Source organism: Scatophagus argus, chromosome 4, assembly GCF_020382885.2.
Source record: "Scatophagus argus isolate fScaArg1 chromosome 4, fScaArg1.pri, whole genome shotgun sequence".
Lineage (NCBI taxonomy): Eukaryota > Metazoa > Chordata > Actinopteri > Scatophagidae > Scatophagus > Scatophagus argus.
In genome coordinates this window covers 10187982-10215893 of record NC_058496.1, presented here as the reverse complement: position 1 = coordinate 10215893, position 27912 = coordinate 10187982, and the positions used below count along the sequence as shown (strand labels likewise).

The 27912-nt window shown below is 40.8% G+C and overlaps 2 protein-coding genes across 4 annotated transcripts; both read right to left on the bottom strand.

The window, feature by feature from the left end:
• Nucleotides 1–208: 208 nt before the first annotated feature.
• Nucleotides 209–14844, bottom strand: pggt1b (protein geranylgeranyltransferase type I, beta subunit). Its single transcript, XM_046387638.1, has 9 exons — nt 14670–14844; nt 14025–14143; nt 12060–12124; nt 11460–11611; nt 11092–11224; nt 9152–9197; nt 7091–7275; nt 5649–5757; nt 209–3927 (listed from the first exon to the last, which is right to left on the bottom strand). The coding sequence occupies exons 1-9, from the start codon at nt 14795–14797 to the stop codon at nt 3761–3763; spliced, it is 1104 nt and encodes a 367-aa protein (XP_046243594.1). The 5' UTR covers nt 14798–14844; the 3' UTR covers nt 209–3760.
• Nucleotides 14845–15042: 198 nt separating this feature from the next.
• Nucleotides 15043–20187, bottom strand: LOC124058410 (coiled-coil domain-containing protein 112). 3 transcript variants are annotated; one of them, XM_046387636.1, is made up of 14 exons: nt 20096–20187; nt 19458–19576; nt 18966–19087; nt 18711–18800; nt 18380–18455; nt 17963–18089; nt 17326–17442; nt 16962–17099; nt 16670–16791; nt 16297–16423; nt 15905–16072; nt 15645–15743; nt 15382–15500; nt 15043–15265 (listed from the first exon to the last, which is right to left on the bottom strand). In XM_046387636.1, the coding sequence occupies exons 1-14, from the start codon at nt 20138–20140 to the stop codon at nt 15235–15237; spliced, it is 1500 nt and encodes a 499-aa protein (XP_046243592.1). In that variant the 5' UTR covers nt 20141–20187; the 3' UTR covers nt 15043–15234. The 3 variants fall into 3 exon arrangements, with proteins under 3 accessions (XP_046243592.1, XP_046243591.1, XP_046243590.1); XM_046387635.1 differs by having other exon boundaries at nt 19458–19579; nt 20096–20155; XM_046387634.1 differs by lacking the exon at nt 20096–20187 and adding an exon at nt 19661–20078.
• Nucleotides 20188–27912: the final 7725 nt, after the last annotated feature.

The following is a 27912-nucleotide window of genomic DNA, read 5'->3' as shown; positions in this document are numbered from 1 at the left end:
TGATCCCCAGAGGTAAAGCCTCTCTCAGCACTCCTTTCAGACAGAAGGTCACAAACTAATAAAGGTAATAAATAATTAGTACATTAAGCAATAAGCACATTCATGCTCCCCAGGGCCTAAAACACCTTCATCATCATCGACTTCAACTTTTGATACCAAAAATAATACTGATATCTTCTATACAAACACACTGAAACCAGAACAATTGTAAAAGTTAGTACATTTTTATTCACCATAAATACAGTATGCGCCGCCAAGCTACAATCAACATTACTGTCCTCAAATTCAAAGCTGAAATACTATAATACACAACATACCAACATTTGCATATCCAAGTCCTCTGACTGTCTTCTGTGGTGTAGCTGTAAACATTGTTTTTTTTTTTCATCTTGAGCACTTGCACAATAGAAGTCACATATTTATAGACATTTACATTTTATCTACACTCAATATTTCTACAAAGCATAGAAAAAATAAATTCCATTACATTTATTGTTACATTATTTATATTAGCTGATGATAGAGCAAGGGTTCATGGTTGACCGTATGTGGTATTCCTGCCTCTCCTGCATCTTATAAAGACCCTCATAATCACTTTCACACCTTGGGACCGTATGCACACAGCTGTCACTGCAGCTGGCTTAAAAGGACACAGCCTCGGTCACTTCTTTTCCTGCCGTGGGACTGAAGGCATCCACTGCAGCATGATGCAGCAAAAAAAAAAAGGAGATGTGATATAACAAATGCTGAGATGCAGCCTTCATCTGCAGTACTTGGCTGAGCCATCCATCCATCTGATCTTTCATCCTTTTTAAAGGTCAAGTAAGCATTTATGGGTTCCGTCTCAACAAATACTTCCCTCTGGGAAAACACTGTCAACTAGACATGAAGCCAGATTCTAGTAAAATGACCTCTGCCAGTCAAGGTTATGTCTGACAGAACTCTACAAAGATGGGAGGAGGAAAAATTAATTTACAGCGAGGGTGCTCCACTTCCTGTTTCCAAGGGTTCAGGATAAACCTTTCCTCCATCCCCTAAAGATAGCGCTCATATCCAGTGCCTTCCTTGACAGAAAAAGCCAAATCTAAGTCCAGTTTAAGCATGTTGTGCACGTGGAGAGCATTCAGAGATCAGTGACCCAGAACAATGCTACGTGAGGCACATTTCAGAGTCAAGTTTGAGTATTTGTCCTGCTTTATGACTTGGCCTACGTACACTAAGGACACAACGTAGCAGAGGGAGGTCGTGTAAGCAGTAAAAGTCACTTCAGAAGGAGAACATGGTTGTTTTCTTTCAGTGCATTTTTCACTCAGATTTTCAACATAATCATAATTAACAAAAACTGAAACCAGAACTACTGTGTGATGACTAAATCAAAAGCTAACTTTGTTGAAGTTGTATTATCACATGACGTGTGTCTGAGGCTCGATTAGGTAGCGGCAATGAAAGTCATATATTAACTTTCCCAAAGGTGAAACTAAAAAGCATTTTGTAGTAACTAACAAAATTACAAAAAAAAAAAAAACATCTGAAATCAGCACAACCAGCAAGGCTAACTGTAACCGTCTTAGGGAAAATATTAACATAATAATAATAATACAACAATATAGAATGCAGTTGGCTAAAAGCAATTGTTTTTGCACCCAAACAAGAGTGTACAACAGTGGGGGTTGGTTAGGGTTCAGAGAGGAGATTCCAGCCACCAACACTTTATATTTAATAATGGATGGCTCAGATTATTTATTTATTCACCTCTCCTCCCCTCTTTCTCTCCTTTTCTCCGTCTGTCTGCTCTGCTTTCTAAGTCGGGGAAAAAAAACAAGGGCAACTTGGCGGGGAGGAAGAGGAGGAAAAGAGCAGCTCCATTTAAGATGGAGGAAGGGAAGTCACTGAGGTGATATAATTTCCATATCCAGTCAGACCTGACGCTACACACAGCAGACTCCCGCAGGTAACATGCTACAGACGGGCCACACTGTGTTTTTGACCTGGTGTGATACCGTCTCCTCCTTTCTCGTCATCGCGGGGAGCAGGTGTTTGCTGTGACAGTGGTCTTATAATGACAGGGTGTGGCTTCGGCAGGGGGAAATGCTGCTTGCCAGGAAAGAGAACACTGATGTGATGGCAAGGCAAGAGGAACAGGTTGGGCTAAAATGAGAATTTCAGTGCCCATGTGACGCCAGGTTAGGAGCTTAGGATTTAAAACCATAAATTTCCAATTTGTAGCTCGGCTTCAGGGGCTGAAAGGTTGCTCGTATGACAACTGGCTTTTATTGACTGGGAGCATCTTTGCCAGCAATGGGTAGTGCTTGTGGTGCCCAATATTGATGGGAGTCAACGCTGCAGGTCACAAAAGGAAGTGACCAACACGTCATTTCCGTAACCTCATTCTCAGTGGCACATTCTGCTCATGTGCATTGTTCTTTGTTTTTTTTTTTTTTGCCCTGCATCCTCTCTGCTCTGAAAACAACGAGTCAATTCGCAGTGCTTTACAAAAGAAGTCCATACCACTATTTCATCTTTCTCCAATGGATTTCAGGCTGGCTGGTGCCTTGCAGGGAGTACAAAAGCTGGCGCAGAAGGGTAGCTCAGATCAATTCAGTGTTCAGGGGTCAGGGGAGGTTGGGATGGGATCTGAAGCTAAAACTGCCAGCTAGTACCTTGCAGGAAAGAAGGGATTTTCCCCTTCTTACCAAATTCCCTTAAGAAGCCCAATTGATTTTTCTGTTAGCCTCAGGAAAACAATAAATTATATTTTCTGTGGTTTGGAATTATAAGACCTGTAGCTTAACAAATTCTTTTTATCTTCTTTCTAGGATAGATAGATTTGGCCCTTGAGCTGGTTGTTGGCTCTTAGCTGACTTTTGCATAAATTTCATCCTAGCATCTCTATTATCACTGAAACCTCTCTTGATCACCGAACAAAGCCTGCAGTAGTGAAAGTGAAGGACGCTGCAGTGAGAGACATGGGAGAGTTTACCTGCCAGACTGGTATCACCTTTGGGACTGAAGAGCTTGAGGCTTTGAAGGAGGTTGAAGAGCAGCATACAGATGGAGATGGGCAGAGAAACAAAAAAAACCTCTACAGGGAGGATAGTGCCTTTTGTTATATTTTCTTAATATATAAGATAATATTCAGTGATAGCAAACCCATAGCCAATGCAAATAAAATCAAAAACCTTCAGCTACTGAAGCTGCTACTTACTCCAAAACCGGTTAAAGACACAATTTCGTTGTACGTTTACGTTGAGAATGTTTCTGATGTCCATGTGAAGTGAGTCAGTAGTGTTCATTCTTGGCTCTGAAGATTTACAGCACATTGTGTCGTTGACTATGTTGATGAGGATAAGAAGCAAGAAGCCTCCAAAATATCATTATCTAAAATGTTTGTAAAAATTGAGGCATCTGGAATTCCTTGAAGCTTCCAGTGACCCAATTTTGACTGGCACATAATTTTACTCCCATAAACCACAATGCACATCGTTATTTACTGCAGTCTACTAATAAAAAGGCAGCAGAAAAGTGTGGCATATACAGTATTGCTTAAAGAGAAAAGCCACTTCAGATGGAAATGAGTTCCCCCGAAGACACTAGTGTAGAACTGGAATCTTAAAAAAAAAACCTTCCTGATTCCTGAAATGAGGAGACCTCTTGGACGAGTGGCCAAATGTCTTCAAGACACACAGCAAAAGTCCAGTTGCCCTTGACTGACTACTGTTACTGAACCTGTTTGTGGACAGAGTTGTGGCTCATACTGCTGTCATTGCTGCCCGCTGCAGCTGCCAGTGCTGTCTCTCCATGTCTGCTGCAGCTGCTGGAGGTGCTGAAAGGCTCTCTGGGTGATGTTAAGAGCTGGGTGGACCTTCCGCAGATTGGGCTCTCCGATCAGAGACAGACCACACAGCCCCAAGTAGGCATGGAGAGGGTCTGGTGGACGGGAAATATAGAGAAACGGGTAGAAAGGAAGAAATGGGGTGTGTTGTGAGGGATGAAAAGAGTGAAAGAAAGGATGGAAAACTAGGTCAGTGATGGTAACAGACATCACAGCAGAAACACCTGAGTGTGACAGGTCTGCAGACATGATCAGAGATCAGATGACGATGGTGTTTGTCACCCCACTCACTATTACTAAATCAATAAAACAATTAGCTAATTTTCCTTAAAAAATCAATAGTACACAGAAGCACTGTTTTTTTGTACTGCTCCTTTAAGAAAATATAAATAATGCACATAGTTAACCCCATGACCTTTTCCCTCCCTTGGGACCGGAGTAAGAGCTGAAAGGGCCAGTAAATGGAGCTTATTGAATTATATTTAAATGACAGATGATTAGTCACAGACATCAAAATCGATCAAAGCTCCATTAGCTGCATCAATCAGGACTCATAAGGTTCAAGGTTGTGCAGAAGACATGTCTGGATTAGTCCAAGAATAGAGGTGAGATTCAATTAATAAGGACAAGGATAGATTTCAATTTAGATTGATATCACAAATTATGATACATGACAACTGTATGTAAAATGAAACACAAAAGAATCATATTTAGTTTGGTCCAAATAGTTCATTTCCCTCATTTCATTTCATTTCATTTGGACCTCAGAAATTCAGACAACATTAACAAGTTCAGATCACAATATCATTCCACCTCGATAGTAATTCAGCGTTCTGATCAGAATTCTAAATCTTAGGCTGCTGCCAGCTAATTGTTATGATATTCGGGGTCCATCACATGGACACAGCCGTGAAGTCACACATTTAAAGAGCTGCGGCTGTTTTTATTTGGTTCACGGCAGCAGAGGCTTTTATTGAGATCAATTTGGGTCGAAATTTTACTTGCGTCAAATATTCAAAATACATTTGTCAGAATTTGGACAGTATCTGCTTGAAAACACACACACAGCATTGTTTTTATTTTATGTCATTGTTGCCTTCCTATCTTCCCAGACCAGTTCCCGGACATCAGGAGCTGCGCATGCCTGCACTGTTCAAGTCCAACTCTATCGATACCCATACTACAAAGAAGTCCCTTTCATTTCCTCAAACTCTTTTGTTCAGTAATGTTTACGGGCCTTTGTCAATACAGCGTCTGTTTTGCTCCATTGTGTCTCGAAGCCTATCTTCCCTGCCTTGTTCCTGTAACGTGAGGAGCTCGATCTCCCGTGTCTCCTCAGGCTACCCATGAACAATCGCCTCATCAATTACACATTACAAGGGCAAGCAAGAACACAGGACCACATGCACACACAAGCATGTGCACCACTGAAGGTTAGGGTTACAAGAGCTTTTCCATTGATCTCAAGTAAAAACTGCCAACCACAACTCCACCCTGACCTCTCTGCACCTGTGGAGCCCAGAGTATAAACTGTTCAGCCCAAAGAGAGAAAGAAGCTCAAACTGCTTAGTTCCACCATCTTTTTGTCCTTGAAATCTTTGATGCTACTGAAAAATAAACAGCAACAATATGTTGAACATTGACAAAAATCGCTCTACACATACACAAAACAGCAGCACCGTATTCTGCATTCTGCACTAGCGCTTTTTTCTGCACTTTCCAGTGATGCTTTTGTATTTGCACTTTATCTTATGGCTGAGAGCCTCTGCTGCAACATGCTCATGCAACAGCCATTTCTGAAAGTCAAATCTTTCACCTGGATGGCTGTCCGGCCACTTGGCGAATCCTCCCACCAGCCGATCCTGCGTGGACAGGATGAAGCTCCTGTTCTTGTCAAAGTTCGTATACTGGAACACATCTAAGAGCTGGGGTGAGAGAGAAGTTTCACCATGACGTTTGGGAGCAAATATAAATAAAACATATCTACTGTATCTAATATCAATAATATGTAACAGTTTTTTTACAGTTTAAAATGCACTGTCAATTGCAGTGAATGAGATGTTGTTAATATTACTGCATTTAATATCAAAAAGCTGGGTTCCTGCAGTCAACCATTAAACACTTGACACTCTATTACTAGACAGACACTAGCGGAGACATCAGGACTCACTGTTTGCCATACTTCATTTTTGACATACACAAATATTTTGTGAGTGTGCACATTTGTCCCTCCGGCACAGCTCTGACCCAGAAATTCACAGTTTTCCTGCACTCTTATTTGCTTGTGCGTGTGCGTATGTCTGACTTACTCATAGCTGTTTGCAGTTTAGCTCAGTTTTCTGCATCACATGTATACATGTATGTACCTCTGGCATAGTCGTGACCCACATGCTGACAGGTTTGTTTACAGTTTTTTTTGGGGGGGGTGGTGAGGTTGGGTGTGTGTTAGTGATGCACACTTCAGCTGAGTTCATCCGAATGTACATGTATGCATAAGTCATCTCCCCCACACCCAACAGAACAAATCATTTTCGGTGATTTAGAGACCCATACCCATGTGAATATTTCACTCCAGCTCTAACAGTCCCCTGTAGACCATATTACCTTTTAAATCATGTCAAGTGTTGCAGGTGATTCCTTTATAATGTGCTGTATCAATGTATGAGGGTTTTAAACACTTTCGTGATTAAAGAGGCTGTTTTCAGTAATCTTAAACATGCCAAGTTATTTATCAGGGGGAATCAAAACTGTTTTACTGTATGAACCTGGACTGTGTGTATGCGTGAGTGTAACCTTCTGGATGTGCATAAGAACAGAGAAAATTGTTTGATATTTGATCCAGAATCCTTCTTCTTCTTCATTCTGTCTGCATGTCAGGAGTTTTAATTAATTAATCAGCGAGATTATGCAGCTGTGCCTTATGCATAAACCTTTATGGGGAGATGCTTCACCCAGTTCCATCCAACAGATCTGTGGATATGGTAACTGCAGTCTGTGCATCAGTAGTGTCTGTGGGCGTGAGGGATTAAGCAAGTTGTTTAGACTACGCGAGTATACACACTGCGATTTAAAATTGCCCAATGTTATTTAGTGCATGACGGTGCTCTTTTTAAAACGGTTCTATGAAGTCTTCTCCAATCTGAAAGTGCTGTAAAATAACAGAAAATTTGAGTTTAAATACTTAAATGCACGAAACATGTCAATGCACGCCGGAGTGTGTAAATCAACATGCGTCTGCAACTGTAACACACTTTGTACCTCAAGTGTAGCTCCAACCCAAAAGGAGTAACATGTGTCTACAGGTTTGTTGGGGCGCCCGTGGAAGCCGGTCTGCTGCCTCATGATGCACCAGCGCCGGATCCTGTCCAGCTCCCGCTGACTCAGCGCCTCCTCCAGTCGACCCATCAGACACAGAGAGGCTATGGCGCAGTACGTCCAGCCACCTGGAAGCACCAACAGGCATTCACACACATACAGTGGGGACGGGCAATTCGTGACACAAAAGAATCCAATTAAACGAGACGACTCACTTCTGACAATGTGTTAAAATTGAAGATGTTTTCATGACTGACAAGACGATTACAGGGCACTGGAGTAAAAAACAGAGGGCGTGTCTGCGTGTGGGCACTTTCACTGCCAAATATTTGATTAGCATGCTGCTTCTCACATTTCCTTCTTACCTTAGAAGTTATCACAATGTGGAGCTACCTTATGTTTCATAAGAATATGCAGGAATGCTGGCTAGTGAGGAAAATGGCTGCATTTTAATGCTTTTCTGCACAATAACTGAAGATTTTTCTGCGGAATAAAGATGTTCTAGGCAGAGACTGAACGCACTGCGTCTGTACAGCTAGTCGTTTATACACAAGTGTGTTTGTCGATTAATGACAGGCTGTTATCAGCACAGCCACAAGCAGCAGCTATGCATCACCTTGTACAACCCAACTGTCATCTGCTTTCTTTATCACCATGCATTTAACTCATCCCTAAACATTACCACCAGCCCTGGTTGCTTATCTCCGTTTGCTTGAGCTCATGTGTGAGGGAAATAAATAAAGACAAGGTGGGGTGAAGTGTGTAGGTCAGAGGCATAAATCTGCCGACGCATAACATTTGCCTCCAATCAGCCTCGTCTTGCTTGCTATCTGCTGGAAGCCCAGGAAGATCAGAGGGAATAAATACAAATCTGGATCAAACACAACTGTGGGGAATCCAAAACTCCTTTCTCCGACAGCAGGGATGCTTCAAAACAATTAAAGCAAATCTGAACTAAAATAAAGAATGCAATAAAAAGCTGAGTTTTGGCTGCCACCGTACATTATTCGTGGAAACCAACAATTGGGAATTTTAAGCGGATTTAATTGAAAAAGAAACACTATGTCTTCTGAAAACAAAATCACTTAGCCTCAAGAAGAAGGAAAAGCTAAAAATGTAGAGGAAGGAGTGAGATAAAGCGAAATACTGAACACATACACAGAGAAAGTTAACTTATTCCCCCGACACATAGCTTCTGTAACACCGTGTGTCACGTAACGAAGACTACCAGTGTTAAGAGTCTTTGCACACAGTGTGGGAGGTCTTGGTGCTAAACAAACACGGGCTTCAAGGATGGATGGGTAATGGGCATCTACTGTACATCTCTACTGATGTGTAATCAGCCCTCAGACAGAGAGCTGGCTGGCCTGCAGAAGAGAGCCAAGTCTCAATGAAGCCTGTAATCACAGAAGTTGAATTTATCACAAAGGAGGGAAAAGGAGAAACCAAGATGAGCTGGGACGTGTCCCTTCAAGCAGTTTTGACTGTACAGATTTAACTTCTGCCTTCATAATCCGGCACAAATTTAACAGGAAATGTTACCTTTACCGTGTCAAAAAGGTGACTGTGGATATGATTCAAGTTGTGCTTATAAGTGTGTGTGTGTGTGTGTGTGAGCGTATGTGTGCATAGGAGGAGGATGGTTTTTGTGTCAGAATAATACGGTTTAATTTGAGAGGGGGAGGGATTAATGAGGACAATACATCCACAGAGATTTCGATGGCTAATCCTTTAAACCAGTTACTCCCCTCAGCCACTTTCATTCCCTCTACCACGACACCGCCAACGCATCCACAAACCTTTTGATCTCGCACGAACCCTTTCACTTGAAAATCAAAATGACGTTCATAAATCAGACTTTTAAAATCTTGTCTGCCAAGTGTTTACATTTTAACTCTTCTTCTCTGACCTACCAGACCACAACCTCATTGTGCATTCAGCTTCAAAACTAACATTTCTGATATCATTAGTAAGCATAAACCACTTAAAGATGATCATACTCACCATGTGACTCTCGCCCAGCTCCCTGGCCAAACCCATTGTCGTACGACTGTAAGGAGCACAAAGAAAAAGCCATTCAATTACAAGCAGTATTTCATTGGGCAAGAAAGGCTAATAAAAGAGATTAGTGTCAGAGCAAGCTGAACTGCCTCCACTTATTACAAATGCACAGTGGAGCAAACAACAACAGGCCTTTCCAGCTGTTTTCATTGACTTTGTAGACTACAGAACGGCTCAAATCTGATGTGTCACTGTCGGAATGAGTCTTGAGGCTTCCCTTTCATTCGTACTGGTCAAGACACGACCGGATGCATCATCAGCTGGCATGCTAACAAGCATTTTTTTAATTTGTCCTTCTGTCTTGTCATTAAGGCTGCAAGAACAAACACAGTGCTGGGTCTTGAGGAGAAGAGATAAAGACCTCTTTAAATATATAGTTATGGTTAAAAATAACCAGGGTCTAACTCAAAGTTTCATTTTGCATGTTTAGTTAAATTTCCTATGATTGTCTTCAGTTCCAGTTTGGTTTGTTATCCGATTGTAGCACGGTCATGTTTCATTGTTTAGGCTTTACTCATACACACCAAATTTTAGATGGTCTCAGGTACATTTTACTTGTATTACAGCCTACACCAACTTTTTTTTTTTTTCCCAATATGACAGATCTGCTAAAAATTACACAGCAAAATTCTCAAAGTTAACTTCCCAGTGTTAAGCAAAAGTGTTAAAATGGAGTTGAAAAGACACTTAAAAGTTCATTAACTTGTAAAGAAGTCAATTGTGTAAGAGCGTTGGTGTCATTGGGCGGTCTTTGGGACTCAACTCCCACAGATATGCATGTATGTATAGCATGATCTACAACCTTTTATAGGACTGCACTGTTTGCAGAAAGGAAAGACTTAAATTTCATGAATCCGCAAAAGTTTAAAGGTTGCTTTAAAACAACTTTATTCTCCGTAAAACCGTGACAAGTATCGAAGCATCTTCATGAGAAACAAGGGCTTATAATGAGAGGCATACACAAGCTGGACAACAGAGAAAAACTAACAAAGCTGACTGCTTGTCTGCTTGTATTTCTGGTCTGATCAGACCGTAACAATAAGGCTGATGAATGGATGCTTGGTGTCATCCCAACTTTAAGTGAAACGTGATTGTGGCTGGTAAACTTATCTACTGTTTCAGGGCTTTTCCACACAAAACAGCCTATCATCTTGTGGTTTATGTGTACTTACATTCACCAACAACTTACTTGCATTGCCAAAAACATTTTTGGGAATCCACCCACCAGCATGCGACCAAGTGGATAAATATACTGTTCAGACATGATTCACATTTATCTTTTAACAAATTAACAGAGCACTTTCTCTCTCACACACATGTGTATGTGTGTGTGTGTGAGTGTGTGTGTGTGTGAGAGAGAGAGAGAGAGAGAATCTCTCTGCTTTGAGAGACTTGAGCTGTACGAGACAAGCGTGAAGACAGTACCTCCCACAGATGACTTAGATGTGCTGAGACCACATCCAATGGAAAAACAAACACAGAGGCTACAGAGAGCAGTCAGTTAAACATCACTCAATAATCTGACAAAAATATCACTCAAGGGCCACATCATAAACTTGGAACATGTCAGGTTTTTTTTTCCTCCTGGTAGGGTGAAAAACCCTCTGTTACAGCTTTAAGACTGCAGCGCACTGCTCAACCTCTCCATTTATTATAAATGAAGAATTTCCAGGCACAGTGCCACCTACTGAAGGTGGGTGGTCTATTCTTCCCATTGAAGTATAGAGGCACTGCTTTGAATGGTGCAGAAATAAAGGTTGCAATGTTAGAGGGCAGTCCTGTTGGCCAGGAATATGGGTCTCCAGTTGTATTTACTCATTCAGGGTGCAGCAAAAACTTCATATTCTCCCCACCTCATTCTAAGCTGTTAGACAGCTACTCACCAAACTTCCTCTAATGTACTCAATGGCCTTTTGGATGTCCATGCCTGACCAGTCATCCAGCATGTAACAGATACTGGCTGCACAGTAGATAAACCGTATATCATTTTCACTTCCTTCTGGCACCGCGTAGAAACTGGAAGCAAGAAGACACACGGACACAGAAATACATGAGGGCGAGAGTTACGCAAGCAGCTGAAACACAGCAGTAGCAGCAGAGTATTTATATTCAAAATTTCAGAGTTAATGTCAGTCCATGTGAAGTCCTGCTGTTTACACGACCTCAGGCGTATTCGAGTCAAAGTGAAAGTGCCCATGCAAATTTCAGTGTTTGTTTGTGTGTGTGTGTGTGTGTGTGTGTGCGTGCTAACCTGCCATCCTCCAGCTGCAGTGCTCTAAGACCAGCCAGACAGGCCTGTTTGTTAACCCGGCTCAGGTCGTCTCCCAGTATTAGCAGCGAGCAGAGCCCAGTGTAGGTCATGGCTACATGGCCACTGTCATATGGATGAAGCACACCTGGACCCTGATGAAAATATCAAATTCAGATTAGAAAGACAAAAAATAATTGATTAAGGGATTTATTATAATGAACATTTGGAGGACGAGAGGCTGTTTAAAAACAATAATAGAGCAGAAAGATCCAGTGTTCAATCACATACAGACAGCTAACTTTTTTGGGGGGAAATGCCTCTGGTTGGCAATGGATATCAAAATGGATGTCTCCCTGGGGATGGACAAGTAATGCCAGAACCCCCAATGCAAGAGAACGGATTGGTACGATGATTGACAAGACAAGAAAACCAAAATATTTTGAGAAGGATTAATGCAAATGGAAAATACAGCAAACATGGAATCAGACCAGTGAACACCCAAAACATATGTTCAAACTAATGCAATCAAGGGGACGCTTTTTTCCATACAAAATACAAGGTTTAGTCAAACTTGGGCAATGGAATCTGAAGAGGCAGTACCTTAGTGCTGTAAGGAATTCCAATATGTGATGATCCTCGAAAACCACAACGACTTAGGTTAGCTTCTGGAAGAAAAAATTAATTACATAAGAATTTTATGCTAGTAACAAGAAAGCACTACCCTGGGTCACTGTCTGACAAAATGGGTTAAACATTCTTTTTATATTAATGTTCAGCAAAGTGTTGCAAAGATGCTCAAGCAGCTAAAAAGTGTACTGCTGCCACCTACTGGTCAAAGTCACAACATCATATACTGCAGAACACAATGAACAGAATGTCATCATGCTGCAAAGTCTACAACATGCTATTGAGACAATTTTAACATATGACAAAGAAAGTATTCTGAAGACAATGTTTTTACATTTGCCATTTCACCATTGATCGTGTTGAACGAAATAATAGGAAGTACTATTCTCACTTCAACTTGAGTTTCTACTCTTAAAAGTCGTACTCAGTCAAATCAGAAATATAATATATTCATGGATTTTCAGTATGCTAATGTTGTAAACAAAACAGCTGGCTAGTTTTGATTTGGCAACGGCAAATTACAACATCATACGAGACAGGTGCTTTCCGCCGTTGATGTAAACATGCATTTTACATAGATTAACTCGACATATACATAGTAATCAATTCAACACACCTGCGTTCAAATGAATAACAACTACACGCCCATCAACAACCGCTTAAAGTCTCAACATGCATTTCCATACTGATGACACATCAGAAAATTTCAAGTGCCTCCCAAGCTGTATTTTCCCATTTAATGACAAGAAACCAGCCAGACACCAAACATATGGCAGCGCAAAAATGAGACCAATCAAGCACAGCTATTGCAACATGATTTCTGTTGATGTCTTGAATAATTAACTAAATGGGCATCTAAACAGATGGCACAGAGTGGCTTGTTAGAGACAGAAAAAAAACAAGTCATTAAATATTTAGAGTCAAACTTTCCTTGATCAACAGAGGTACAGTTGGAACAGGTTTGGTGAGGAGGACACCTGGAAGCCAATATTTGATTCGAACTTTAAGACATTTTCCTGGAATACTGCAGTAATCTTAACTTGCCCTGAGTACAGCAGTTCCCTTGTTGCCCTCTCCGGACTGAAGCTTCTGCTGTTTCCACACACAGCTCCTTAAAGTTATGGTTTTGTTGCTGTGACTACTCACACCCTACCCCACCTAAACTCCCTACCCTGGAAATTAAAAAGACTGTATGTCCAAGTGCCTTCACCAAGTCTGTAACAAGCAATAAAAAGCAATCTGTGTTACTAGGCTCTAATCTTCAAAGTATTTTCTTACAGACTTCTTATTTATGGTGCACGTCTCAAAAAGTTGGAACAATACTGAGAAGATGAAACAATGATTATTTTGTCTGAGCAAGCGCCCATGAGGCTCACTACTTTTTGAATTGAGGAAATGTTATTAAAGCTGCTGCAGTTCTATGTTATAGTGCGGTGGTTAACGCCAGGAAAACTGGACCGATCTGTATCTACGCAGGCTGCACCTACTACATGTGTTCAATTCACTCAGAGGAATTTTTTTGTTAGTATAGCCACACGTGTCAAAGGTGATGTAGTTAGTTGCTGTGTGAAAGACCTTCTAATTTGCCATTGAACGACGATGAGAATAAGCTCTTTTTGTATAGCACCACTGTTAACAAAGTTGTAAAGGATTTTACAGAAAACGGCAAAAATAACAGCAAAAGCCTCGTTACCTTATTGATAGCCAAAGTCTAGGAACAACCAGTAGAGCTGCATCCACTGCTCTCAGAGAACACCCAGGCACATAAGAAGTCAATACATCCTTTATATAATTGGGATCAAGTCCATGTAATGCTTGAATATCAACTCTTGTTATGTTCTTGCTACTGTCAATGAACACTGGAATCCTTTTCTATAACTTGCTGTTTATAGTGAGCTTATGCACAGGTGTGAAGAAATGAGAAGATATCAGACTTACTGTCCTCTGTTGGCAAAACCTGTAGTGAGTAGATCCACTCAATCATCACATTTCTATCAATCACATCCAGAGCGTCCAACACATCGAGACCAGACAGAGCAAAGAATATGATAGTCAACCTGGAAAGAAGGCAGACAGATTGAGAAAATCCTATTAATCTTCACTCATTTATTATTGACGGACAGAATGATATATATATATATATGACATATATATATATAAGCTCCGAGAACGAGTGTACAGAAAAACTAAAAACTTAAAAACTGTGGCAGTAAATAGCTAATACTAACATTAGTTCGCTGTAGGTTTTCTATACAACTGGAGAAATATTTTTTAAACTGATAACCCGACCAACTTTAAAGTCCATTTCGCAACAGTCACTTTAAAATTAGGCTTATTCTTCTAATATACAACAGTTGACTGCTAAGTTTCACAAGGCGTCGTTTCCCGTTGTATAGTTTCCTGTTTTACTAACGTTACAGCCAGTATGTCATAACTTCACTACCACTGTCTGGTGTTAGCATGCATGCTAAGCTAGCACTAGCCTCCATTCAAAACGATTGAACCCCGGCTAGCTTGGATGCTAGTCAAGCTGCTAAACACAACATAAAAATTAGAACGACATTTCCACTCCAGTAAACCTACCTAGTTGTTTCCAGCGATGCGTATCTCTCGGGTAACACCTGAAGCGTCCTCTGGAAGAATCGCACATGTCGATCTCTTAAAAAGTCTATTTGCTCAAATTCTTCAAACTGGCTCTCCTCTTCCGCCATCTTTGCATCCGCACCTATGAGGAATCTTTTCCGGTACCTTGGTTTTTCAAAATAAAAGCTGAGTAATTCGGAGGTTCGAGCTCTATTGAAGCCGTAAACCGTACATATTTTACAGTCTGTTTGGATATTTCTTTTGGAAAATTTCTTGACATTCCACAATAAATATTGCTGGACAGCTGTGAATATCCACGGGCACAGAACAAAAATAGAAGAACAACCAGAAGTTATGACATTGACAAAAAAAAAACAGTAAAGACAAGCTTTTATTTAAAGAAACATTTAATTTAATTCACAGATTGTACGAAACCTGAAAAAGCAGCACAGAGTAGATAAAAAGGCACAACCTGGCTGAGGTCTCATTGCATAAATATTCATTTAATTTGTTCATTAAAACAAGCATTGTTCGGCACTGTCCAGTTGACTTCCACTGCTGCTCGTCACAGGCCCTGTCTCCAAGTTGGAACAGCTCTGCAGCAAAACAACAGTGATTTCAGTGATTCAACAAGCAATCACCTATTATTATCCAAAACATTCCTTAGAAAAACCCTGATCTAGTGGAGGTTAATAAATAGGGGCAGTCAGACCTGTGAAACATCTGTGTTACAGGTCCTCCTCCTGAGGGTCCAATGTGTTTCATTCGCTCCTCCCATCCTTTAGTGGAACGGATAAACCTGAAGGGATCTCTGCTGACATGACTGTCCACCTGAATTAAAAACAAATAAACATCAACCTTTTCCTGAATCCACATCCGGGCTTATTTAAGACTTTCAGATTCAGTGTTAAAATTGTTTTTTGTTTTTTTCTTGTGATCACAAGCTCTCTGACTTGTTCACTGTACAACCCTTACTTTTTCCTTCAACCTAGCAGCAATTCTCTTTTGTCTTTTCTCTTCCTCTTTTTCCTTCAGCTGTTTCTCATGAAGCTTTGACTCCACCTTGTGAAGATCCTGCAGAAAGGCAGAGACAGTCTTTGTATTTTACACAGTAGGATGACTTCTCCATACACAAACATAAGCTTTAGTTATTATTCCAACATCTGAAAAAACGGTAAAATCCATCACATCAAATCCTCACATTACAAAACTGTGCTGGTCTCTGTGATTCGTACCCTTTCATTAAAGCGTTTGATGCCCTTTGCTGCCTGTTTTCTCCTCTCCTCCATCTCCCTCTGTTCCTCCTCTCTCCTCCTCCTCCCCTGTTCCTCCTCCTCCTCTTTCCTGAGTTGAAGTTGCTCCTCAATGGTAAGCTTCACTTCCAGCTGGCGGCGACGCTCTTCCTGACAGACAAAAATCATTTTGATTCGTAAAAGTAAGTATCTGCTGAGGGCACCAGAGACGCATCTATTTATGCCAGCCTTTGCTCCATATGTGTACTGATTTTATATACTTACAAACACACAAATAAGTACTTACCAACACAGAAGAACGATCTCTGATGATAAATAACCACAACTGCAGTGAAATAATTTTTCAGACACAACACATGCATGCACAAAAGGACCTTTGCTCGTCTCCTCTTTTGTATCTCCTCTGCCAGTCTCTGCTCCTCTTCATGTTCCTTGTTCCTTCTCTTCTCTTCCCTCCAATCCTCCAGCCGCTGTGCCACCTCTCTCTTTTCCTCCTCAGTCCTAAAACAGATGAAGATAGATCATACTAAAACAAACCTGACACCAAAGTAACAAAAATGGAGACTACAAGCACATACAGCCCCCTAATTCAGCTTTACTGAAGATAGTTTGGGTGCTGATCAGATACGGTGGGATCTTGTGACTTCAGAGTGAATTTCACCTCTTTTGGTTATGTAATCAATCTTGTCTCATCCCATCGTCCATCTCCTTTTTCTGATTTTTTATTCTATTCTGTTTCTGAATGACCTGTGTTGGTGGGCTTGGGTCTTGGCCTCCCTCTTCCTCCTTTCTGCCTCCTCTGTTTCCTTCTGACTCTGTATCCTGATCTGGCGTTCCTTACGTTTGCTGGCTTTCCATCGCTGAATAGCCTGGGTTATGGTAAGAAGTGAAGTTGTACAAAAGTTAAAGACAGTATAACAGCTTCCAAAAATACTCGATGTGTTTCAGCTCTTGCTGTTGATTTTGGTTTTCATTGAAAATCAGCAGGCGATCAGTCCTCCACCAGTGAGCTCACACATATTTTGTCAGAGATCTGTACCTCTCTTTTTCTGTCCTGTAGATAGATGAGCTCTTGATGCCAACCCTCATGCTGCTCTATCTCCTCCATTGTTTTACTGGACAGGTACAGTTTGGCCTCTTTCCTGTAAGCAAGTTGCCCACTGTGCTTTGTCCAGATCTATAATTCAAACAAATTAGAGGAAGTCAGACAGGAACCTTGCAGCAATTGACACTTGGCTTGGAATTTGCTGAAATTGCCAGAAGCAAAACACTAAAGACCGTTGCTCAGTGCCTGTGTATGCAATAAACTGCAAGTGGACGACAAAGGTGACAAAGAAACATGGATTTCCATTACAACACAAGTTATTACAAGAGACCACATGACAGTAACAATAATGTCTTACTTTAAGGAAGGCTTGGTGGTCATATTGGTCCCAGCCACCATAAAGGCCTCCTGTCTTCTGCAGGAAAGTCTCCAGTGCTCTTACCTCTGCAGGGAGGTCTCTATCGGGGGGTTGGGCCTTATGGAAAAGATAATGGAGTGAATGAAGTGTTGCATGGATCAGAATGAGTTATGTTAATGGTATCCCGGCAATTGTGAAAGATTGCCATCCATCACTGAGTTCAAAAGCAGTGATATCTTATGATATTTATTTATCACACTTAGTAGTGGACAAACTGGCCAATAAATATAACATTTATTTAATCACAACCATGATCCTCGATCTAAATTGCAGTCTTTTTTCTAAATCTTGAAATGCTCTGTAAACTTAAGCCGCACTTGTCATAATGAGTTTCTCCATTTTTATTTTCACCACATGTGATCCGAGGGAGAGACATGTGGAGTAATTGGTCCAGCCAGAACAACTATCTTCTTGGCTACATTACTTTATTAGTGTGTTCCTGTAGCACGGATTCGCTAGTCGTCGAGGTTAGGTGAAGTTTGGAAACAGAAGCGAAGCAGAAGCTCTTGTTATCATTGTGAAAGTGACGGAAAACAGACAAAACACAGAAAGGAAATAGATGATAGGAGAGACAGACCTTAACAGCAGGAGCTGTGGGTAGTTTGGGGTCTGACTTAACAACAAGGCTCCAGTTTTTTATCTTCTTCTCATGAGCAGTGACCTCCTGTCTGCATGTCTTCTCTTCCTTCAGAAGTTCTTCAAAGCTGAAAGAAACACAAAGGATGGCTTGTCATAACAGTACTGTAAGTTTATTCATTCCAAACACTGATCAGTAGCATTACAGTGCAGTAGTACAGTATTATTAATATTCTTAAGGTTTTGTTTGCTTTGTCTAAAAATACTCTACTTTTATCTATTTATTAGACTAAATATGTACAGGATTGTGTCATGTCTGCTTCTTATATTCATAATATTGTGCTTTCCATGTATGTAATTAAGTTTTTCTGGTTACTATGTCTAACTTGGTCTAATGTTGTTAATTGCATTCCATTACCATGATCGCTGTTCCTCCTTTAGGGCGTTGATTGAGATTTCCACCTCGGACATTATTTCCTTCAGTCTTTCAATCACTGAAAACGGAAATAGGTGAAATGCACACATTAACAATCTGGCACAATATAATCTTATTTTCATTCGTACTCTTCTGATATTATAATCACCGTACATTTCTTGAGCATTGCGCCACTTAATAATAGCGTATTTTGGTATAAATGGCACAGGTAAAGAACAAGAAATTACTGAATGTTTATAAAACTGTCAAATAAACTATTCAACAAAATTGTATGAAGGTACTGTGGAGTAACACTGCTAAACACAAGACTTACACTCAGGTGTTGGCTTCACATCTATTAGCTGTCTCTGAAATTTCTTCACACCATTATGAATCTTCACCAGCTGCTTTTGAAGATTCATCTCTAAAGAAAAAATACAGTCAACATCATGAATAGCACCTTGAAGGTGGTTGTTTCCTTTCCAGTGAGTAGTCAGTGTCACAGGCAAAAGGAGAGTACCATACTGTACACCCCATGATAATAATGCTGTTTCAGAGGACCTGTCACACACCTAAAAGAAACACCTACTCTCAGTATTTCTTTCTTCCTCCAGCTCTTTCTCATAGTCTTCCAGTTCCCCAGACACATCTGTCCAGCCGTTCTTCCTGCACTGAACACTCAGTGTCCTCTCTTTCTCCAATTTTTCAATCCTCAGTAGAAAGAAGAGAAAAGTTAAATGTGCATATTACATCCCAGACCAGAGAAGACACACTGATATTAACTCTTCACAAAGTTCATGAACTGAACTGGATTTGTGGTTACTGACATTAACGCAGCACAAATAAGAAATGTTACTTTTCTATTTCAGGTTATTATAATGTTAAACTTGAAAGGTAAAGTATTACATGGGTTGTTTATTGTCTCATTCACAGTACTGAAAGAAATGTGTTCTTGCTACTATGGAACCCATGATTGAGAATTACTATAAAAGAAAAAAAAACAACATACAAAGACTGGCACAAAACAAAACAAACATCCTGAAACATTATGCAATCCAATACATTAATCCTGCATGCTTACTGTCTCCTGTTCTTATCTGCTTCTCTGAGAAACTGTGCAGTTTTCTGTCGGGTCAGCCTGTGGTCCACACCGTCACTGGTGAGTGTGGAGGGCTGCTGGACACTGGAGTCTCCCTCTCCCTGCTCAAATTCATTTCGTGAAAGCACAAAACAAAAGCTAGTTACAGTGCAACATATAACATTAATCGCAACTATAAACTTCACCTTTAACGCTCCGTCCGATAATAGAACACAATGTCCTTCGCCTATGGAGAACCACTGCGCCACTGCTAACCAAGTAACATCAAAGGCATCCATTTTCGGACAGGTGGCTAGACGTCAATAGTACTCGTGCAAAACACTAGGCAAAACTACATCATATTTACACCAATTAATGACTAGTATTCATTGGCAACTGTACGTCTGTGGCGAGCGTATACAAAACAAAACCATACAGTAAGCAACCGGATTCCCTCTCCCATAACTTGGATAACGTTAGCTAGCATCGATTAGCTAGCTAATCAGTCGTCCAACTGGACTTCCTATCTAATGTGTTCCATGAAAATGTTAAACACTTGAGACACTTAAGATCTTGCCGACTGACAAACAGCATGTCAGTTTTAGAACAAATGCAGTTAAAAAAACAACTTTGAAGGCTACCGATAAATGTTTAGCGTCGCTTAGTGTGGTTGCTAGGGCGGCCATGTTTAGGTGAATGTGTAAACAAAGCAAACTTTATTTAAAACGTCTAGCCCGTGCCCTGTAGATACTGATTCATACCAGTAGAGGACACTGTTGGTCATTAATCGATTTTATTAGCCTGAAATACTGGACTGTACTGGAAGTTGCTGGCTGCCACGAGGCCCTTATGATCATAACGAGAAACAAATCTAACAAGGAGACTGGGATAACTTTAACCAAAACATTTGTTTTTCACAATTCGTCCCTCCCTCTAGCCTAAAACCATTACATTATATTACATGACATGACAGTGACAGTGCATTTATCCATGAAGATACAACCCCAAAACTGCAAGAATCATACAAGTACAGAAAAATACTGAATTCACCAAACAAGAAAACAGTTTCAAATGCTACGTTTTGACAGAGGACAGTGAAGCAGAGAATACCTGTTTAAAAAGTAAATATACTCAGTCTAATACTAACAGTAAGCTATCCCCAGCAGTCAAAATGCACACTGTTGCAGAGCTTTTGCTTTCAGTAGGTTTACTTATTTTCCCACGTAATAATCACCCTGAATGGGGCCAAAAATAGTGGAATCATCCTTTAAAATACCCACCATGTGTAAGTTTTTACTTGTTGAATGTGAACTCACCCTAAAACCTTTCAACTTGAAAGCAGCATTTAATTTGCTTTCCATATCTCAGCTCCTGAAGTACAGAAACATCTGTGTATTCCCTGCTATAGCTAGATGGTTAGAGTTAGGCCTGTATGCATCTCCCTCTCTCAAATGACTGTCTATCTACCAAGGCCTTGGTTATTTCTGTAACAGCCTTTTTATGATAGCCAACAGCTATAATTATGATGAGAGCCGGGCGAGTGACAGTGAGAGAGGAAAGAAAAGAGAGAAAGATGGAGTGAGAGGGAGTAAAAATAGAAACCTGAATCCATTATTGAGTGCAGATATTGGGGATGGTCTCTCCCATGGGTGCAGAGGCAGAGTTGTCATCTCAACATAAATAGTAACCGTTCTCCTTAATGAAGAGTGGTACAATTTCCTGTCTTCATCATCGGCCTTCAGCTGGTTGGCATAACAAATCAGACAAAACAGAGGGGATGTAAAAGAGGGGTTTTCCAGACAGGGTACAGAATGAAAATGTCAAAGAGATGGAAAAATTTAGGTCAACTCTAAAATAGCCTCTAATCTTTCTTTGAAATGAAGATTCTTTTGCTGTCCTTTGTGAGGGAAATATTTTGACTTTGGTCTTTTTTTTCCCCTTAAAAACATATAGTGAGAAAGCATGTTTGAAAGAGAAACAAAAGAAAACCTTGGATAACAATAAATAATAATAACAATAATAATAATCTTAACTTCAAATCCCCCAACTAACTTTTTCCAGACCTTTCAACTACATCTCGTGGTCTTTCTTAATGAGTAGAGTTTAATCAGTTGAAATGGCTCGGATCTCATCACGTGACCTCAGCTAACAGCTGGGCATACAACTCATGTATTACAGTCACAGTAGTACTCTGCTCCAGCCAAGCAAAAGTATAAAGTAGCACACACTCAGTTGCCTGAAAACCATGTGATGGTCATCACAAGGTCATGTGATGAGGTCATGTGGGACAAGCCAAGAAGTTTAAACTGGATCCCTTGAAAGAGATCTCGAGGTACAGCATAAAGCTCTGGAAAGAACTAGCGAGTGGGCCTTGCATTTATATATCATAATTACTGTTTTTATTATTGTTATTATATTATTATCATTATTTTAATAGTGGATGTGGTTCCTTTTGGCACCTTCCCTCAGAGTCAGAAGGTGTCCCTTAAATCGTCTCTTACATCAGGAGGAGAAGTCTCTTCGAGAACTGGCCTAAACATCTGTGAAGTTTGAACTTTCGTGTTCATATTAAAAATTGAGTTTAAATGTATTTTTTTTTACTTGACGGGTCTAATGAGGAATAGTCGAAACAGACAAGAGGGAAAATTGGAAAGAAAGAAAGAAAGAAAGAAAGAAAGAAGGAAGGAAAGACATGACCTTTGACCTCTTCTGAGGAGCTAACAGCTTATTTGGAAATGTTATGAGACATGATCCCTGTAAACTGAGAGGTCAGTTTTGCATTCGTGGATGGAGGAACTCCGAGCTTCCCTCCTGCTGGTTCTTTGAATTAGACATGCTTATTTATGATACCTTCCACTGTGTGTGCATGTGTGTGTGTGTGTGTGTGTGTGTGTGTGTGTGTGTGTATGTGTGTGTGCATCCAGTCAGAGAGTACCTTTACTTGCGTAACCCTTCTGTCCAACTGGATGTCAGTCTGTTACTAAATGGGAGGTTGTTTTCAGTCAACATGCCTGCTTTTATAAGGGTTAACTGTGTGGACAAACACATAAACAACATCCACAGACAAAAAAGCACAAATGCACAAACACACACACACACACACAATTTGTTCTGACACTTGACTAGTGTTGCAATTGTATATGGTGTTAAAAAGCAACATGATCTGGCTACGTCCTGCACTCATTGGGCAAGTTAGACAGGCAACTGCACATGCATTCATTTGTGTGTGTGTGTGTGTATACAGATCAGTAAATTACTTGAGTATGAGGTAAAGAGCTTTGGAAGGCATGGAGAAAGTGATCAGACTAATTGCTTTTCCTGCTGTGCTTGAGGCTCGCACCTCCTTCTCTCTCTGTTTCTCTGTGTGACCTCAACGCATGAACATTTTGCTGAATTACCTTTCGGTTCCAGTGAACGTGTTTCTTCCTCTTCATACTTAGAGCTAATTTAATGTGTGTGCTTGCGTAAGTGCCTCACATGTCAACATACCAATTTTTCTGCATGTCTGCCATTTTTTTCTCCAGCTCTTTGCTTCTTTCTCCTTGTGAAATACTGGACAATTTCCCAACAGCTTCCCCAGACCTTGACTAAAAAATGACTAAAATACAGCCATTTGAAAATCACTGTCACATCTGTGATTGTTGCAGTGTGTGACGAAGGGGTCTTGAGTTGAATTTGCTTCAGTTAAAGGACTTGTAGGGCAAAACAGCCGTGCTGAGGACTGTTCTAGAAAGAAATAACACTTCAAAGTTTAGATAGCCATGATTTTTTGGCACCCGGACCTTCATGGTCCCCAGTGTTTCACTCCTGATTACTTTGGTGATCGTCCGACCTTTCATCTAACACCATTAGCCGACCAGAGTTTCCACTTGTGAAGCACTTGAGCTCATAATGGACAACTTGAAATGAGCTGTGGCACTAATGCCCAGATGTACTGGATGTACATGTCTTAAAATATTTATCTTGTAGCATTTGCATGTTGAATGTTGCAGCCCTATAAACCCATTTAAGATCTGAATAAATTAAATTGGTATATACTCGAGAGTTAATAACCCTGAATGTGACTCTTGTACGAGTGACAAAACCGAGAGCCTGTCACGTCTTCAGTCATATGACATTTATTTTGTTGTTTTCACTGAGAAGGAAGGAAAATATTCTGCTTATAAAAATGCCACCACCTGGAAGCTCAGCAGCTCTGTCAGTTGTTTCACTGATATTACCAGCCATCAAAGTGACGCTCTTATCCAGATTGTGTCTCAACTGTGACATCAGTCCTTACCTGCACCCACACACTCCGCATGGTAACGTGCAATGGAGGCCTTGCGCTGCTGTCCTCATATGACCTAATGAGACAGAGTTATAACTATCAGTCACATTGTCTTCAGCAGTCAGTTTTCCCAGCTGTCACAGCTTTGTAAGTAAGTAAGTTTTCTGAGCCCTTTATAGAATCCTTTCATTGCTCATAGATAAATAGATTTGATAAATGATCAGCCGTCTGCAGATGAAGATCATGTGGTGTGATCAAGAGCCCCAGCTATCAAATTGATCTTGTGACCAGATTGTTTATGTAAAAGTGGGAGTTTCTCTCTCTCTCTCAGTAAAGCAATATCACGTGAGTGTAAGTGTTCAACCCAAAATATCCCCGTTGTAAGTACAGTACATAGTCTTCGGTGACTTCTTGTCAGCACAGTAAATCATATTACAGTAAAATGTCATGGCATCTGTTAAATAATGAGCAGCAGCTGTGTCCTGGTCCGTGTCTGCAGGTTTTCTACGAGCTGATTAGATAATAACGAAAGCAAAGTGAATGTAAGCTCACGTTGAGCCTGCGGGTTGTTTGGCCATACAGCTCTGTCACTCACCACAGATAACTTTATGGCCTTTTTTGTGTTTCTGTGTGTGTGTGTGTGTGTGTGAGAGAGAGAGAGAGAGAGAGAGAGAGAGAGAGAGAGAGAGAGAGAGAGAGAGAGAAAGAGAGAGAGAGAGAGAGAGAGAAATAGGAAGAGAGAAGTGCTAATGTTACAGAGATGACCTGCGGGGGCTTAGAGAGGAATTGATTGCAGACATGCCACTCAGAGTTCACAGAGTGTACATGAAAGTGTGTATGTGTGTGTGGTTTAATGAGCAAACTGGTCACTTCAGTCCCAGGCTGCTGGTGTCACCCTAGCCTTGGTGTTTTATTAGGAGGGTAACACTGCAGTCAGAGCGAATTCCTCTTTCACAGAGAGAAAAATCAGCTTTTAAAGAAGATTGTGCAGTGTCTGAGAACCACGGGTGATATCCATTTATTCTGAATTTAAACCACAACCCCCCCCACTCCACCAACACCCCTTCCTTGTTTGAACTAGCAGAAGTTTGATCCTGTCTCAAGTGTTTTCGGAGGCCTTTGGAGGTTTGTGCCTATGCATGCCGAAGGATTTTCATGCCATAAGGACTTCTAAAGTGTCTACACACGTCAGCCACGGAGAAAAAAGGCTCAACAGAAAGACAGGAAAGCATTGTGAAGCGCTTTGATGCCAAACTGGGATTTCTACTTTCATTCTCACATGTATGAAGATCAGTTCCTGTTTCCCTCCCTTTGCCACAGCCATGACCTTCTCTCTGACTCTCTGTGTACAGAGAAACAAACAGAAGACAGACTAAAGGAAACATGCGTGCAAGACACTCACTGTAATTTAGTGACGCACCTTTTATTTTTATGAATGGCTGATGGGAACCTCTTGAACACTGTGCAAGATGTCATGTCAAACACCAAAGTGTGGATGTAAGAGGCCTGCTCTTCTCAGACATCTCAGACAAGATGGATGCAGTTTTTCTTTCTAACAAAACAAAACGAGTTCTTTTCTGACCTAAATTAGTAACCGGAAACATTTCTGTGATTCATTTAAAAAGTCCATTCCTTGTATATACCAGTACACTTGAATCTTACATTTTGTCTCTTTTTATTCCACACAGTCTTCTCTCTTGTCAAAACCAAGCGCCTGCATCACCCACTTCTTCCACCCAGCACCCAGAAATGTTGAACAATCAGGTGTGTAATGTAGCCTCAAGCAGCGACGAGGAGCGAGCTACAGTGGCTTGAAAAGCTCACCTCTTTCTTACTCCACACCTCCAGAAAGGCTTTATACAACATCTTCCATGTATGCTGTAATGCTTCCTAAGACCTGCAAACAGACTTTGATGTGCAAAATCCTTCTGAGTTCCCCCTTTAAAGAACAATCTGTACTTTCTGTCTGTGTTTGCACGGAGCTACAGGTGTGAAACAAGGAGCAGAGAGAGCTAAATTGAGAAAGAGAGAGATGTAAAGGGTTGGACTGAGGGATCAGCTGTATCAGTGTGATCATGAGTAATGGACACCAGCAGGCTGGAGCATCTAGTTTATCCTCTGGACACTGGATCTGTCCCTGGCAGCTCAGGACCAGAGCAAACACTGTTGACGCCTCTTTGTGTAAATTATCAACTGCTGACGCGTTCCAGGACTGAAAGAGAGAGGGAGAGACTGTGTGTGTGTGTTCATGCACGTGCATGTGTGTGCTTTCACAATAGAACAGAATAGAGATAGAGAAATAGAGCCTAACTCTTTTCCATGAATTACACTTTGACAAAAATCTGCATAATGTATTCTCTTTTGCTGTTACAGTTCTGCAACCACACGCTCAGGTCTGTCTGATTGCGGAGCCCCTGTAAAGGCACAGTACATGGTGATTAGATGAAAAAGGAAAAAGGAGGATTCTGGATTCTCATAAGAGCGTAGGTGGGCCTGATGAGTCAGTGTTGCTTTGTGGCAGATGGTTTGGCACTGGCAACAAATGTGGGCTCAGCCAAACACTTACAGTGATCAAAAGGAACTGTTGTTGTACAAGGTGCGTTCTGATTGAGGGAAAATGAAAGCTTTTTTTATCTTGGCCTAATATGAAATGAATTCCACTTTACATGAACGCTTTGGGAAGAGATGGATAACAAGTAACAAATACAGAACAGGACAGGAATCTTTCTGTTTTCATCTCAGAGGCAAGTGCCTGAGCGCTGAGTTTGTACCAGAACGTGACCTGCCCTTATCGCGATAAGGCAGCTAGCCTGGACTTTGATATTTATCTTCTAATGCTTGCTGAGTCATGTTACCTGCTTCTCACCTTGCCTGCCAAACACCAGTCATGTACTGCAAATACAAACCACTAGACTGCACACTAACTGTTACATTATATTACCGTCACCACTGACCACTATAAGCTGTGACCTACAGGAACGCAGGACTTTACTGAAGAAGCTGCCTCCTAACAGTGACAATCTATGCAGAACAACATGATTCAGTCTGAATAATCTAATCTTTTATGTAGGGCAAAGCATGCATAAAATCAGACTGTTCACCAAACTGATCATGTATATCAACTGAAGTTTGTTTCACCACCGATTTATAGTTTATGCAGGATATTATAGTTTACCAATTTCCCAATTTCCCAATTTCGTATGCCTGCTTGACTTCAAGAGCCACTACAGATTAGCAGGTCAGTTTACAACTTTCCACTTTTGGAAGAAATGTGGTTGAAGTTGTTGAAGAAGAAATGTCTTTCCTCGTGCAAATTGTAAACTTGAAACAGAGTGATTACTCCACTTTAAATGTTAAACTTTTTCTAAAGTCACTGAAACACCAGACAACAGATATTAGCCTATATGTGAGACTGAAGAGGATGTAATAAAGCCAGAGATGGTCATACGGGTAAAGACATGACTTTATGGTTCTCAATATCAAAGCGAAAGTCCTGGGCTTCACACACCGTAAATGACCAGCGCCTGGTTTCTGGATTGTGTATTGGATTCCAGGTTGGGCTGTGTGTAAAATGTCCACTTCTGCCAACTGTCCACGTCTTGAAGCATTACTTGAGTTTCAGTGAGTTTCAGTGTCTGGAAAGCCACCAGCATCAGCAGCCCGTGCAGGTTACCTCGACCGAAGTGATTGACGGCCAGAATGAAAACTGTCAGGTGGACAGAAGATCAAATGAGTCAACTGAGGTGTTCACAAAAGCGTAATTGCATATAACATTTAAAGAGTCTTAAAAAAAAACTTCTTTTCTCAAACAGCTTCTTTCTGTGAGTGATGGAATCCTTCGTGTACACAATATTTTCTCCCAAAGTTAGAACAGTGTTTAATTATGTCTCACAACGGGTGTTTGTATTTGTGTGTTTCTGTCAGTGTTCTCACCATTTGGAAGTGGACGGGGCTCTGATGGGAAAGAAAAAGGTGACATCGTCCATAATTCTGTGCCAAATGAGGAGTCAGTAACATTCAAATGAGAATCTAATGGCGGTCGGTGGGCTGTTTGTTCACTCTCCATCAAATCTGATCACCCTCTGAGGTAAATAACACCTAGAGTTATATTTTTGTACTTTGATTGTAGCTTATGTAATCATCCATATTTAATGTCAAAGAGAAAAAAATGAAGTGTGTGCTTCTACATGT